This window comes from Bidens hawaiensis, unplaced genomic scaffold (genome assembly GCF_021521415.1).
Source record: "Bidens hawaiensis isolate Kalapana, Puna unplaced genomic scaffold, B.hawaiensis_p1.1 tig00020504_1, whole genome shotgun sequence".
NCBI classification, from domain to species: Eukaryota; Viridiplantae; Streptophyta; class Magnoliopsida; order Asterales; family Asteraceae; genus Bidens; species Bidens hawaiensis.
Genome location: NW_027493131.1, coordinates 124,111 through 140,857, shown reverse-complemented (window position 1 = coordinate 140,857; position 16,747 = coordinate 124,111). Strand labels below are relative to the sequence as shown.

The following is a 16,747-nucleotide window of genomic DNA, read 5'->3' as shown; positions in this document are numbered from 1 at the left end:
ACTATGTATAGTGGTTGGGGTTTTGGGAGCCAAGTCGTGTCCACCTCACCATTGGTGAGCGCTAAAGCCATTACGCGGCCGCCAAGGAGGAGCGTCAAGTTAAATGGAAAGAAAGAGACGGTTGGGGGTGGGTAACTTTAACAAATTCAAGTTAAAACCAATACATCATTGTTAAATGGTATGCTAGTTTATCTTCGCTATTCACATAACATTTTAACTTGACTCTTTTAACTTGCCTCATTACACAGAGTCTTAAAACAGTTAAAGGTGATGTTCCACGTCTTCATAACAAGCAATAAGCAATGATTGTGTTATTAATTATGTTTTAAAAAACTTACAAGTAAAGATATAGTTTAAACAAGTTTGAAAATTTTAATATACTAAAACTAGGTTGAGTGTTTTTCTTAAAGACAAAATGGCCAAACGTGTTATATATATTTTTATGGTGTTGAGTATACATAAATTGATGTATGCATAATTAATGGCCCCTTTTTTAGACTTTAAAAACACACTCAAGAAGCAAAGTAACATGTTTGGTTTGAGTGAGATGAAAGTAGATTAATGTATATCATGAAGAAACACAAGGTCCCCATGAGCAAACAGGTCGATGGGTGTCGTCCAAGAAAAACTAGTTTAGTTCCAAACGACAAGTTGCCTTCAAACTCATGCATCTTACCCACAAGGATATTATCTCATACCTAAAAACATGTCATCATACATCATAGTGGGTTCATAACAATTCACAATTGAACACTTGTGGTGAACAAACATGCATCCCAATTTTATAAACCAATATAATTGAGAGTAATAATTATATTATGAAAATAAACATGCCTTGAGTTGGAGTGACACGTCTAACTCATTTAATAAACGAGTTAGGTTTGGGACTAGATGTAAAAAATAAATGTCACTATGTCAACTCGTTAAAGTTTAGATAGGTTTCTATTTTTATTTTTTATTTTCTTTTTGTATAAAAATGAAGTTTTGGTCGAATTTGATTTTGGTTTAGTTTTGCACTTCAAAATATAATCTATTTTATACCTTTTCTGAACTACCAAAAAAAAAAACTATATTAAAACCAACAAGATGCTAAAAGAGAAACAAACACCAACAACCACTAAACCGAAAACAAAAACAAAATAGGCAAACCAACAAACATATTCTACACTTCAAAAACAACACCAATTTTTCCAATGAGGTAGCTCTTCTCCCCCCCTATTTTTAATCCAAAGGAAGATCAATGTCTTTATTCCTCAACCAAGCCCGAAATCCGAATCGGCACCCCATTGTGAACAAGGTCATTCTTTTTTTTTTCACAAGCACCATGTCGCAATCAAACAAATCACTTGAAATACTTTAGCCTTAACTCTTGATAACGCCAAGAACTTTCTGAACATCTAGCAAGACCCGAAAGCTAAACAAGAAAAAGGCGGGCACTTTACACCATTGAGATATCACACTCCACAAGGATTGTGCGAGGCCACACGAGATAAAAAATAAGTTCAACCGATTCCTCTATTTCTCCAAAAATCGGGTAAAGCTTCGAGTTCACCGGAATATTCCTATTTTCCAAAGCATCGAACGTTGGTAACTGATCGATCCCCGCTCGCCAGGCCACAAACCTACCTTTTTAGGCACCAAGCATTCCATTAAAACACGAAAATGGGGTTGTGTAGATCTATTTTATACTAATCTCCTCCTATATGGGCTTTGAGGTCTTCTTGTTTTTTTTTTCTTTTGCTTTTACTATTTAAAAGGGGTGGCGGTGCAGCTTGTTGCCCGCTTACTCATCTATCTATTATAATTGGATCATTTTGTTCAATATATGAATGATGTTTTGTGTTAAAAAAAGTTAATCCCCCATGGTCGAAGAGCATCTTAAAATAGAATAATTTGGTTTTGATGAAGGTGAACACGATTGTTTGGCGGGCCCTTCAAAACCTCCTTTCAACAAGCGATAATCTGATAAAAAGAAAGATATTTTTTTGGTCTGGATATGTGTAGTAGTTGTTTTGTTGCAGATGACTCGGCGGACCATATTATTACATCTTGCTATGCCGTGAGTGTGGCGTGGCAAAGAATTGGAAAGTGGTGCAGTATTAAAACCTTTTCAGGTTAAGGGAGTCCAAGGCTTAATTGAGGCCGTAAAACAGATTCCAAACTTGGGGCATAAAAGAAAAATGGTATATTCCATTGTTATTGTGGTCATTTGATACTTGTGGAAGATTAAAAACGAGCATATTTTTAAAAACAAGCCTGTGAAGATTGTTAAAGTGTCTAGAGAGCATTTGAGTTTCTTATGGATTAAAAATAGGGCGAGACCATAGTTGTCAAAAGAAAATAGCGTTAAATAGCAACAACCTACCTATATTCTACATAGCGATAGGGATAAAAAATAGCGCCCGCTATTTCGTGTTTAACGACAAGGTTGTAGATTTTTTTAAAAAAATAATTAGGGGATTCAATATGAAATTAAACATCATTAACAAAGGAGAAATGTAATTCACAATACTTAAAAGACATAATATATCAAAACTGACCATGTTCTTTGAAAATTGACAATAGATACAGTTGAAACCCAATTCAATTAAAAATTGACATCCATTCTTTGTAAAATGACAATCAATAGTTTGAAAATTGAAGATATTTCAAAGACAAGTTAAATTGAAAAAACCAATTAACTATCGATTGATTTGAAACCACGAATTGAAACAACCACCTGACAATTGATTCAATTGAAGCAACAAATCGACCATCGTTTCAATTGAAATTGACAAACCGATTCTTTGAAACAACCTAATTCAACTGAAACTAAAAATTGATTCTTCAAAATTAAACATCGGTTCATTGAAAATTGACCAGAAAAAACCCCTAGATATCGCTACTCTTACTTTAAATGATTGATAAACCTAGTATAGCGATGAATCAACGCATCACAACATACCGCGCTATAGCAAGCGATATGTTTGTTATTGACAACTATGGGCGAGATGTATCAATCTAGATTGGGATGGGTGGAAATCTTTGGTTATGTAATTCGTTTCCGGTTTTGTTCTAGGTGCCGGCCATTGCTACCGTCTCGGTAGGAATGGTTTTGGCTTTGGCTTAGTTTTAATGAAAGTAGTTGTTAAATATATATATATATATATATATATATATATATATATATATATACTAGGTTATTGACCCGTGTACGAAACAGGTGAAAATATAGAAATTGTCTAACAAACACATGTAATCTGAAAAGACAATATAATTTATAATATGTTTTCTAGGACGTCAACATGATATTTAGTTGTAAATAATACTTGTACGAAAGTACATGATTGTCATATATAAAGTTAAACTAAAATAACATTCAAAGTACAATGTTTAGAAACATAATCAAAAGTTGAAAACGTAAATTTCATAAACTACTAATATTTTCTTATAAACGATATTTGTTGTTTTATTTGTAATTATACATTCCTTGTATAATATAAACATTTTAATACCGTCTATACTTTTCACTCTTGATAAAGTTAAATAAAGTTGACCATATGTAAACACGGGGTCTATCAGGCATATGTCAGCTCTTGTTAGAGACTGACATTGACTTTTATTAATGGTCATTACAAAATAAATTATAACTGGAAGCTGCATTCTTTTCGATTTAAATGGAAGTTTCTTTTATTCATAGTGAAGTCTTCCTAACAATCAACGCCCTTTTCTCACCAAGATAAACATCAAACTTTGGAATACAAGCCTTCTTGACTTAAGTCAGATTTCGGTTACCCCGTTATATAATTAATGTAACAAAAAAGCTTGTAAATAAAATATAAAAAATAATAGTTATTATGTGTAAGTAGTAACGAACATAAAATTAGATTATATATGTTTGTAAATATGAAATTAGCATCTCGTCTTGCAAAATCATCTCTATGGACCAGTCTTTATTATTGTCCTTTAGACACCATAACTTCAATATACGAACCTTGAGAATGCAATCATTCTTAAGAACATCCAACTCATTAAACATGGTTATGTTTGTTGGCTCCATTGTGTTGTTTGTAAAACAATAAAAATACAAAGTATTAAATTGATAATTAAAATGCATGAACAATATCAATAACATGAATGAATAAAATAACTGGAGTAATAGAAATGAACCTTATAAGAAATATGAAATTGCAGAATTTAATAAATGAAAATGTGTGGTATAAAATTTCTTGTATGAAACTGAAAGTATATATATGAAGATAAATATTTTTGGTTGATTAATTAAAAAAGAAATATTATTCTCAATTGCATTCAAGATTTCAAGATAATCAGTTTCATATAAATATGAAAGATTTGTAAAGATGCAAAAAAAAACTTCATACCTATAATTGATTTAATAAATGTTATTATTAATAGTCGAACAATTTTTAACGTAAAAATGGTTTCATATTGATTTGATTAAAAATAAATATCTATTTATTTAAAATTCAAACTATTGAATGAAATTAGAATATACCGTATAGTATACTTAAAGTAGTTATATAAATCTATTTTAACATTTTAATAGTTAAATTAACATTTCAATTTGATCAAAAAATATATATTTTGAGGTTATACGAAATATCATAGAAGTTAAAATACAAAGATTTTTAACGCATAAAAGTATTAAATGCTTCTCCAAAATAAAAGTTTATAAAATTTTATAATATTCAAAAAAATCATAGACGCAAACATGGATATCTCATTGCATTCATTTAAAAAAAAAATCAACTAATTTAACAACTAATAATTAGTTGTTTCCAAATATACAAAGTTAAGTGATTATACAAGTTTTAAAATTTATGTTCTGCATTTTTAATAGTTAAAAGTATAACACAGTATAGTTTTTTTAATTAATTAAAAACTTTATAGACAACCAAAAATAGTAAAATATATAGTGTATTGGTTTTTATTAATCTCAATTATCATTTTTTGGTCGTTGTCGGTCTATAAAATTTTATTATATATAATTGTACAAAAAATTAGAAATATAAACCTGTAAATGTTATTGCATTTATTTAAAAAAACCCAACTAATTTAACAACTAATAATCAACTTTTCAAATATACAAAGTTAATTGATTATGTAAGTTTTAAAATGTTAGCAATGTTAATTTATTGGTTATTTATGTAAATACCGGATTTAATGTCTAATGTATTTCAATTAATATGATAGCATAATCTTGACATAGTACAAATAACATTAGTTAAAAAACTTCAAACAAATTAGAATTCAAACACAAAAAATAAAGTTGCATGATTTAGATCGGTGTAAAGTTACTACAACTCATCCAATCCTACATTTGTTTTTAAAAACAGGTGAACAATGTAAACAATTTACAACTGAAAACATTAATTTATTGCTTTTTAGGTGAATTCCGTTTACATGATTTTGTATTCCTATAGCATTCATTTAACCACCTAGCATGTCACATAAGAATTTTGCTAACAAAATTGGTCTGCATCTTTTGTTTGTACTCCACTATGCAAAGATTTTGTACAATGGAAACTCCATCAACATAATACATAATCATGTCACATATTAAGTTATGTTATTTTTAAAAGATGAATCTTAATATAATAGATTTCCAACAAGAAGCTATCCATAATATTGGTCAACCGTTAATTTGCATCTTCAATCAAGTGAACCTTCCACTATGAAAACATTTATAAACATGTAATTAGACGTGGGTAAATAAACTGGTTTATCGAACCGACCCCGAAAATCGAAACTTTTCGGTTTGAAACCAATTATGTAGAAACCGGTTTGGAACCGATTGAAACCGTAGGTTCAAAACCGGTTTGTAATTTTCTCCAACAAAGCGGTTCCAAACCGGTTAACTGAACCTGAACTGGCTAAAACATGGCAAAGACCGGGAAAACCTGAACCAAAACCGATCGTAACCTAAACAAGAAACCGGTTTCAACCCAAACCAAAACCAAATTATAAACTGATTTTGACTTTTATTGACCAAACGAACTGTTTTTAAACCGGTTTTGAGTTCTAAATATTTCGATGTAAAAACCAAACAATTTATTTATAACATACACAATAGTTAAAACAAAAATTTTATATGTATGAATTACCAGGTTCCAAAAAAATAACACATTCAAATATAGAGGTTAGAAAAAAAAAGGTAGTAGTATCATATTGAGATCTTCTTTAAAACATGTATCAATGTTTTTTGGTTATTTAGAATTGAAGGACCTAAGATAAGTTGAAGATAGTATTGTTGTCCAAAACAAATAGAAACCATCTACTATTAATAACAAATTGCAGCAATATGACCCATATTTTTTTATTAATGTTTATATAATAAGTAACATATCAAACTGGCAAATCTTTGTATATATCAACTAACCTATGAGGATGTGTTAGTACAATCACATATGTTCTTAAAGTTTGCAAGCTTAAAAAAATGATATAAAATTCAGAAAAAGGAAAACAGACATTGTTATAACATAATAAAAATAATGAAATTAATTCAAAAACTTTAATTATATCTAGTGTCGTTATTTAATCAATTGACTTTTAGGTCAAATTCAACTAAATTCAAACTATCCCATAACTCAACTTGTACTAAAACAAATTCAAAATTGCCATAATTTTTCCGATTATCATAATTCCAAATGTAACGAAGCTATAATCCTTCAGCCTCCTTATTTATCTATTTTTGCTAGAACTCATCTTATCATTATTGTGTTTTGTAAAACTAAAATTGTTACTTATTAAGAGGCTTGTACAACTTATTCTCTTGTTATCTTTCCAAAATGTTGAGTTAGTTGCAAAATTCTTTTCGGCTAAATCTAGAGTTTACTCACACAAATGCAAAATTGATTATTACCTATTTTGTGACATATAAAGAATGCAACTATTCAACAGCAACCCGTAGATCAAAGTTGTAAAAGAAAGACTACAATTGTACATGAAACCTTTTACATATATGAAATTAACATTTCTCATAATGAACTATAACATTAATTCTTCCAATCTCATTCAAGGTATAACAGAGATTAAACTTACAATATGATTAATTACATCAAGAAGATTTAATCTCATAATAACCACCAAACCAGAAGCTTCCAATGGTAAGCCTTGTACTACCTATCCATATGCCTTTCTAGCAAACGAATCAGATTCACCAATTAGGTGATGGCTAAAAACGTAAAAGTATTAAGACGTACAATACATTAATAGTAGAAAATGCAAAAAAAAAAAAAAATGCTTACACGATCGTAAAACAGCCTTTCTTGTCCCCTTTAGAATTACATAATTGATGCATGAAATAAATAAATGAGTATTCAGATTGAGAAAACAAAAATCAAATGAAATCAAATAAATTACAACATTAACAAAAATCAAAATGAAAAAAGGACTTATAGTGAAAATAGTGTTGTGTTGCTGCAATATTATATAGGGTGGTAAAGAAAATCATATTTTTGTTAACTTTTTTAAATATAGAAGTTCGTTTAAAGGTTTTTAAAATATACATAAATTGTGTTGAATTCAAGTCAACAATAGTAATTGTAATTGCAAAAGATATGTCATTTGCTAAATATATGTCCGAGATTATAGGTATAACATTAAAACCGTTGAAAACTTAATACCTTTCTTAAACATATATACAAAAAGTTTAAAATATTAAACAAAGATTTAAGCCATTTATTGTCTTTAAAACAAAATAAAAATATAAAGGTTCCATCTAAAAATTTAAGTCATTTATTGTCCATAAAAAATTATAATTTAATTTTGAACTATTTAAATTTCAAGAAAATCTATGAATACATAGTATATATGGAATCTATAGGAATTGGCCAATATGATGAAACCAAGTATTCAAATCCCTATTAATTTAATAGTATAGGTAGATACATTAATAATACATTAATTATTAGTAATTGATATTCTTTTTGATTTATTTTATTGTTAAGAAAATTAGAGAAGTGAATGATAAATTTGAAAACATATGAAATAGACCAATAGGAAAATGCCACGTGGACTCAATCTCAATTGTTTTAATAGTATAGGTAGATATACATGACTTTATGGCTAGTTTTTGATCTATAGACTTGACTTATCCTTGGATTATAGAGTTACATTGATCATGTCAGGATTGCAAGTGTTTAAACATGTTTGAATTATGGTTGAGTGTTTAAATACAATAGATTGTACTTCGTGCGAGTAATTTTAACCTGTCAACTCAACTCACATAAAAATAGCTACAACATAATCATGAACTTGTGTTGGTTTTTACTTGTTTAGCAAATTTGTCTTAACGAAACCCGAATAGGGACCCCTAGATTAGCAACTTTTAGCTTGAAATACACAAGTTGCACAACTTATTTCTTTCTTTCATGAGTTAAAAATTCTACTTTTTCAAAAAAAAAAAAAAAAATTAAATTAGAGTTATAAACATAACAAAAAAACCTCTTAAATCCATATTACTTTTTGTATAAAAGTTCTAAATTACATATGAACTTAATGTCATAGCATTCACAATCCACCCATCAAACCATATCCTATCTCTAAAAAATATTTTTTTTTTCAAAAATACATTTCATCCTTCCATCATTTCATTTTCCTAAATTCAAATTATAAAAAGTTGTTGTGGTAACTTTTCATATATATAAAAAGGAGAAAATTATGATTTGTGCCTCTGGGCTATATGGGCAAGGGCACAATGCATGTCCGATTTCTTAATTGAGTGGTCTGTGCCCTCAAACTTTTCCAACGGATTTTTATGTGCCACTCCGTCAATTTACCATCATTTGGCCAGCTGACGGTTATGGAATTTTAGTCATTCTCTCTCTATAATAATAATAATAATAATAATAATAATAATAAATAAATAAATAAATAAATAACAATAATAATAATAAAAAAGTCAATGGTGTCCTCCCTCACCCAGATTATCATCCCCACCACCTCCCCCTCTCCCTACCTATAGAGGTAGGGTAGAAAAAAAGACCCAAGTACCCATAAAGATCATCTGCGGGTAGACAATGACTTCCTTAAAAGTCACCCGCGGAACGTTTCAATCACCCGCATAACTCAAGTCCGAGGAAAGTTAAGAATAAATTCCAAAGACCACCTGCGGGTTGACCAAAACGTCCCTAGAAATCATCCGCAGGATATTATCCCCACGCGCGAATGTGACTAGAAGGTGACATCAGAGGGACAACTGTAACTAACTAACTAACTGACTAACTAACTAACTGACTAACTAACTAACTTACTTTTAGATGATTTACAAGGACCTTTCCTTCGAAAGCATGTGATGCAACAACCAATTAAAAAAGGACAGCTGGCAAGGTTGTTACAACCATGCACATGGCCAATTAGCTCGTTCTATCATATGCGGGCACATGTCCTAGTTGTTAGGAAAACATCTTCTGAAAATGGACAACTGGACCAATAATATTCCCTAACCCTTCGACTATAAATACCTTCATCATCTCCACAAGGTATTCATTCACTCCCCAAGAATTACTTTAAATACTTCAAGTACTTTTCTCTCTTTCAGAATGGTACCTATTCTCACGAAGGAGGGTGGTTACGGGAAGACCCCCCCTTGTCCTTCCCGTAACGAGCTCACAGTGGTTGCTTTGCAGGGTTCCGTCATCAGACTTGTAGGATCAGACTCATATATTTGGATTGAAAGTTACTCGACCCGTATCTTATAGACTCATTGATCTAACTCCTTAGGGATTAGATCCGTGTTTCTTCATTGGCGCCATTCGTGCTTGTGTTAGAATTGCAAGAGTTTTTTGTTGATATGAACGATATGGCGCCATCCGTGCTTGTGTTAGAATTGCAAGAGTTTTTTGTTGATCTGAACGATATGAGTCAATCTCTTCAAGGGCCTATGGAAACTCCGGCGTTAACCAGACGTTCCATTGGAGCTTTGGCACCCGGAGGTCCGACTCTGGGTGATTTAGGACGAGTGACGACGGAGAAGCGTTGAGAAAATCAGGAACCAAATCTGGAAGACAGATCTGTAGACTCTCTTCCAGCTAGAACTCATCGCCAGACCGTCAGACCTAAAGGAATTCAGTCTCCAGAAGAATGGTTGCGGATGCAACAAGAAAGGGCGTTAGCTGAATATGAGTGCATGCTGCATGAAGAAAGGATTCGGGCGTGAACTTTGGTGTACGATGACGATTAGGTGAGATCTCCATCTCCTTATCCAACAGTATGAATGATCCATATGCGAGAAAGTCTCCGGACCTAGAGATACTCTGAGGAAGAAATTGGAAGGGGAGGTCCTGACAGAGGTCGCCCAGTTTTACGGGAATCTTCCCACAGAATTGAGTACGATCAGAATTATGCCTTTAAAAGCCAGATAGATCCTAAATATCGCCAAGATGATGCCAGTTATTTTAGCGGTGATAGTCAGATCTACAGAAGAGAAGAAATTAGTCGCCCGCGTGCGATGGTTCGACACACGGAATATTGCTGTGATGCGAAAGAAGATTTCACAAAACCATATCGCCGCGCAACATTTACCGAGAAGTCAAAGTTTGTCCCACGCATTGCCGCGACTCCATTCCCGGTCAACGTGAAAATCCCTACTAACTTAGGAAAGTATAATGAAATGTCTGATCCAAGCGATCACTTACTCAATTTTGTGGCAGTGGGAGGAGTCAGTGGTTGGAATCTTCCTTATTAGTGCCACATGTTCGCGCTAACTTTAACCGGGCAGCTCGGGAATGGTTCAAAAAATTATCGGATGGAGAGATTAAAAGTTGGGATGATCTAGTAGCTAAGTTCTCCCAACATTTTAGACAACAAAAGAAGCACACTCGAGATCCATCTGAAATTTTAGACGTCGTTAGATGAGACAATGAGTCTATCGAAGACTTAATTTCTCGGTTTAACGAAGAAAGTTTAAACATCGGAGGAATCAGTGAGGATATGCTGAGAGGAGCTTTCCGCAAGAATAGTAGAGCAATGCTTTGATTCGTTGCTTACAGGTAAAGATGGAATGCCTAAAGCGTGGGATGACATAATTTCTGTCGCAAAAATTTTTGCCAGGACAGAAAAGACTTTGGGGGTCTGAAATTCCTAAGCAAACGACTAAGGTGGAGTTCCAAAGTACGCGGATGAACAAGCAAGCCAAAGGATCAATTTGGTCTAGACTTCAGCCTCTTGCAGAAGCTTCGAAGCAACCGGAAGTGATATCTTATAGGTAACAAAAGTAAAGATCGTTATTTCATGCAAAACAACAACAATTGGACTCCATTGACAAAAACACATTCGGAAATTTTAACCACAGAATAACTAAATTTCAAAAAACCCCTACCGCTCATAAAGAGAACGCATCTCAATCCTAACAAGCATTGCATGTTCCATGATGACATAGGCCATTACACAGTCGATTGCGTCAGCTTGAGAAATGAAATTGAAATTGCAATTAAGTCTTGGAAATTGGAACACTTGCTGAAAAATGTGAGGCAAACAAATCGCAAACCACCCGCACAAGTCAATCCTGGTCCGCACAAAAAGCCAATAAAGGTTCTGAAAGTTCATATGATCCAAGGAAGCCGAATCAGCGGATACAAAAGGCAGGAAATTGATGATGAAGAATGGAAAAGTGAACCGGTAGTATTCCCGCGGTTCAAAGGGGTCCCACGCATGAAGAACCCGCTGACAGTCACTGCCCTGATTGGGCACTATCGATCACAATATGTTTTCTTCGACACAGGGAGTATGTCAGATATAATGTATGAATAGTGTTTCGAGCAACTAGATGAGGAAGATAAGGCAAGATTAAAACATATTCATGCGCTAGTTTTTGGTTTTGGGTATGAGGTCATGCATCCTTGGGGAGTTATCTCCTTCCCCGGGACTCTTAGCGACGGTATGAATTCGCGAACAGAGGATGTAGAGTTTCTGGTACTGCTTGCCAAGTCCAAGCATGATATAATTTTAGGGCTAGGGGCAATCTGTGACTTTAACTCATACGCATCTAAAGCTCACGGTGCAGTAGGAGTTCCAACCCGCACAGGCGTGGCAATTATTCGAGTGAACAAACGTTGTTTCACGACGGGGAGTTCAAAATAAAGTAAATTACCAAAGCAAGTAGCAAGAACTGAACCAGAGAAGTGGGTATTGAACCCAAAGTTCCCAGAACAAGTAATCACAATAGGTCCCTCTATCTCTGAGATAGTAAGGACATTTTTGATGCAGTTATTAACAAAGAACATGTACATCTTTGCTTGGCAACCCGCAAACATGACATGGGTTCCAAGGAGGATTGCGGAACACGGGTTGCGAGTTAATCCAACGTTTACTCCAATTATGCAGAAGAAACATAAAATGGGACCGGAACAAACAAAGGCCATGAATGAGCAGGTCCAAGACCTATTGAACGTTGGTATCATTCAGAAATCCAATATCAGACATGGGTTGCTAATCCAGTCATTGTTCTTAAAAGCAACGGAACATGGCGGATGTGCATTGATTTTAATGACTTGAACAAGGCATGTCCTAAAGACTGTTACCCACTACCTGAAATTGATTTGAAAGTGGATGCGGAGGCACTTTCAAGTTTAAGTGATTCCTTGATTCTTACAAAGGGTATAACCAAATTCGTATGGCGGCAGAAGACGAAGACAAAACCGCATTCTGAACTGACCAAGGCACTTTTTGTTACATAATGAAGCCCTTTGTTTTGAAAAATGAGGGTGAAACTTACCAGTGTTTGATGGATGAAGCCTTTAAAGAACACATTGGGCACAATTTAGAAGTCTACATAGATGATTTGGTAATAAAGAGCGTAGAAGAGGACCAGACGTTGTGGGATATAGAAGAAACATTTAATACCCTCAGAAAGATTAACATGAAGCTTAATCCCAGCAAATGTTCATTTGGAATGGAGGAATGAAAATTCTTAGGAGTTATTGTTACGTGTGCGGCTTTCAAGGCTAATCCTGAAAATGTTCAGGCAGTTGCTCGCATGCCCTCACCTTCTTCCCTCAAAGAGGTGCAAACATTGAATGGAAGATTAGTGGATCTGAATAGGTTTCTAGCCAATCATACGGCTAAATCCTTCCAATTCGTGTCAACATTAATAAACTGCTTGAAGAAGGCACACTTCAAATGTACTGCGGAAGCTGAGCAGGCGTTTCTTGAATTCAAGAAATGTTTAATAGATTTACCCACCTTGACCGCACCACAGGCATGAGAACCATTGACTTTATATCTTTCAGCATCCGACATAGCCATTGGGGAAGTACTCTTGACAGACAGGAAAAATTTCCAAACACCGATTTATTACTTAAGCAGAACATTGACTGATGCGGAAACCAGATATTCAATGCTTGAAAAATTAGTGTTGGCATTGGTCTATGTAGCCAGACGCCTCCGCAGATATTTCCAAGGGCACCCAATCAATGTTTTGAAGGGATACAAACTGAAAACTGTGTTGAGAAAACTAGAATTATCTGGGAGGTTAGAAAAGTGGGCCATCCGGCTGGGAGAACATTCAACTGAATACAAGCCTAGACCCGCAATTAAAGGTCAGGTATTGGCATATTTCGTCACAAAGGTTCCACAAAATAAAGAGAAAGAATGTTTGATTGAACAAAAAACTCCAATACCTCCTGAACGCGATCAGATTTGGTCATTATTCACGGATGGAGCTTCAAGTGGTCAAAGGTCAGGCGCAATCCTTAAATTGGTTAATCCTGAAGGCCATGAGTTTACCTATGCCATCAAGTTGGTCTTTAAAAGTACCAATAACGAGGCAGAATACAAAGCTTTCTTGGCAGGCCTACGGATAGCTAAAAATCTGGGCATGAAACACTTGGAAGCACGTGTAGACTCGATGTTAATAGCGGGACAGAACAACGGGTCGTATGAAGCAAATAATGATGTGGTGGCCTCATATTTGGCACAAGCGAAAGATCTTATTCTCCAATTCTCGTCTTGCAAAGTAATCCAAATAAAAAGAAGCGAAAACAAGTCTGCAGATGCTTTGAGTAAATTAGCTTCCACTAATTTCGAACACTTTGCAAAAGATATCCGCATTGAGGTTCTTTACCATCCATCTGTACCGCAGCATCAGGCTTTGGTCATACAAACATTAGTTGAATCCTGGGTGACACCAATTATTGCTTATTTGTTATCCAGAACACTTCCAGAAGAAACAGCTGTGGCTCAAAAAATAAGACATAAGGCCTTGAATTATCAAGTACAAGTTGGGATATTGTATCGCCGGTCATTCTTGGGTCCGCTCTTAGACTTGTAGTCGCTGAAGATGCAAATTACTTGATATGAGAAACCCATGAATGAATTTGTTGTCTACATGCGGGTCCAAGAATGGTAGTAGCTAAGATAATGAATGCGGATTACTACTGGCCGGGAATGCATAAGGAAACGGTTAGAGAAAACAGAAAATGTGACTCGTGCCAGCGGCATGCCCCCAATACTTTAAGGCGAAAAAATGAGTTAGTGCCGGTGACATCCGCATGCCCATTCCAGAAATGGGCTGTTGATATTATGGGACCATTCCCAGAAGCTCTGGGACGCGTCAAGTTTTTTATCGTGGCAATTGATTATTTCACTAAGTGGGTCGAAGCTAAGCCGGTTGCTTCAATTACCGCGGCGAGTATAAAAAAGTTTTTGTGGGAATTCATCATATGCTGCTTCGGCCTTCCGCAAATATTGGTCAGCGATAACGGGACTCAGTTTACAGATGACGGATTACAAGCATGGCTGAAAGAACTTCAGATTACTTAGGTATTCACATCTGTGGCTCATCCACAGGCCAGTGGCCAAGTAGAAAGAGCTTACAGAACCATTAAGGATGGAATTAAGTCTCGATTGGGAACTAAACAGACATGATGTGTTGAAGAATTACCCCATGTACTTTGAGCTTTTAAAACGCAGAAAAAGTCAAGTAATTTAGAAACGCCGTTCAGATTAACCTATGGCACTAAAGCTATGATTCCTGTTGAGATCGGGATACCATCCGCAAGAATGTTTTCCATCATCAATGATGAGGAAGAGCTGCGATTAAACCTCAATCTCCTTGAAAAAAAAGAGAATTAGCACTTATTCGTGAAAAAAATTATAAGCGTCAGCTGCAAAAATATTACGATTCTCAAGTTCAAGTGTGCAAATTTTATGCGGGAGATTTTGTCTTCCACAATAATGAAGAATCGGGACAAGAGCCCTTTGGCAAGTTAGCCCCAAATTGGGAAGGGCCATATCGAATAAAAGAAGTGTTATCGAAAGGAGCCTACAAGTTGAAAAAGTTAGACGGAACTGAAGTCCCCAGAACTTGGAACGTTGCCCAGTTAAAAAGTGTTATATGTAAGCCAAGTTGTTTTTATTTTCAGTCTTTGTGCCACCAGTAGATGCGCGTAGCACTTTATGTCTAGCATTCCCTTGTAAGTTGGCCTACGTGACATTTTTATTCAAGTAATCATTTAGCCGTAATATGCCTTATGATTAAAATTATTTTTATTCCTGGCATGCGTGCCAGAAGTGACCCGCGTGTTAAGTAAAATTATTCCTGGCCTCCGTGCCATAAGTGACCCGCGTGTCAATTAAAATTATTCCTGGACCGCGTGCCAGAAGTGACCTGCGTGTCAAATAAAACTACTCTTGGCCTGCCTGCCAGAAGTGACCCGCGTGTCAAATAAAATTATTCCTGGCCTGCGTGCCAGAAGTGACTCGCTTGTCAGATAAAATTATTCCTGGCCTACACGCTAGAAGGGACTCACGTATCAAATAAAATTATTCCTGGTCTGCATGCCAGAAGTGACCCGCGAGTCATTATACTTAAGATCGCAATATCGAATAATTCTTTATTAACATACAAGAAGATCCTAAGTCTAAACACTTATATTACTCATAAGACAAAGTGTAAAGGATAAAAACTTCTTATATTAGTCAACATGGGATTACAAAAAAGTTAATAGTTACAAAACACAATTGTAGCATGATTACACTAAAGGATCTTGCACGTTTGCGTCTTCCTGATCTTGCACTTGAGAGGGAGGAGTATGCGGCTTGGGAGAGGTCGGAGGAGTAGAAGGTGTATCGTCCGAAGGTGAAGGCCGTGCAGCGGATGCTCCTCAAGGGGCCGTTGGGCCTTCATATATTCAACGCCCTACTCAAAACCAACCTTGTGGCCGGCTTGAGACGAGGGGTTGAGTAAAGTAGCAAGACAGTCTACTAACTCAGGCCCATCCTTGATATGGTCAATTACCTAACAATAGTTATAATATATTAATCAGTAAGTGGTGAAGATATGAGAAACGAGACGAAGGAAAGAAAAGAAGCATACATAGGCAAGGCCCTCAGTCATTTAGCATTGCCTCTCCTCCTCAGCCTTTTTGGCCCTCTTCTCCATCTCCCTATACCCATCAGCCAACTGCACGTTATCCTCATTTAGTTTATTTGCACGTTGCTCCAGCTGCCCGTGAGCTTCCGCAAGTGCAGAATAAGCGGCTTAAAGGTCTTCTGCCCTTTTATCCATCTCCTCAGTCTGCTCCTTTTGTAGCCTAGCCTCCTCCTCATATGATTGAATCCAGTTACCTTGTTTGGTTACCTGCATCTCTAGTGTAACATTGGCATATAAAGCTATAGCCAAGTATGACTCTTTGCGCCTGGTCTCGTCACAAGCGGCAGAAAGGATAGTGTTCTGCTTTTTACAGGCCTCTTCCCATGCGCGAGCCGCAGTGGCCTGGTGATCATTTTCAGCGTGCTAAGGAATCTC

At 35.2% G+C, this 16,747-nt stretch overlaps 2 protein-coding genes across 2 annotated transcripts; both read left to right on the top strand.

Annotated features, from left to right (window-relative positions):
• The first annotated feature begins 12,252 nt into the window (after positions 1 to 12,252).
• On the top strand, positions 12,253 to 13,204 carry LOC143560885 (uncharacterized). The gene is made up of 4 exons (XM_077049080.1): positions 12,253 to 12,372; positions 12,420 to 12,611; positions 12,704 to 12,784; positions 12,944 to 13,204. Exons 1-4 carry the CDS (start codon positions 12,253 to 12,255, stop codon positions 13,202 to 13,204), a joined length of 654 nt encoding a protein of 217 aa, XP_076905195.1.
• A 132-nt stretch (positions 13,205 to 13,336) lies between these two features.
• Positions 13,337 to 14,269, top strand: LOC143560884 (uncharacterized). Its single transcript, XM_077049079.1, has one exon. The coding sequence runs from the start codon at positions 13,337 to 13,339 to the stop codon at positions 14,267 to 14,269; it is 933 nt and encodes a 310-aa protein (XP_076905194.1).
• The last annotated feature ends 2,478 nt before the right edge of the window (positions 14,270 to 16,747 follow it).

Coding starts and splice junctions, on each gene's coding strand:
- LOC143560884 (XM_077049079.1), top strand. CDS start 13,337: ATGCTTGAAAAATTAGTGTTGGCATTGGTCTATGTAGCCAGACGCCTC.
- LOC143560885 (XM_077049080.1), top strand. CDS start 12,253: ATGACATGGGTTCCAAGGAGGATTGCGGAACACGGGTTGCGAGTTAAT. Junction 12,612..12,703: donor CAAAGGGTATAACCAAATTC/GTATGGCGGCAG, acceptor TTGAAAAATGAG/GGTGAAACTTACCAGTGTTT. Junction 12,785..12,943: donor AAGTCTACATAGATGATTTG/GTAATAAAGAGC, acceptor GCGGCTTTCAAG/GCTAATCCTGAAAATGTTCA.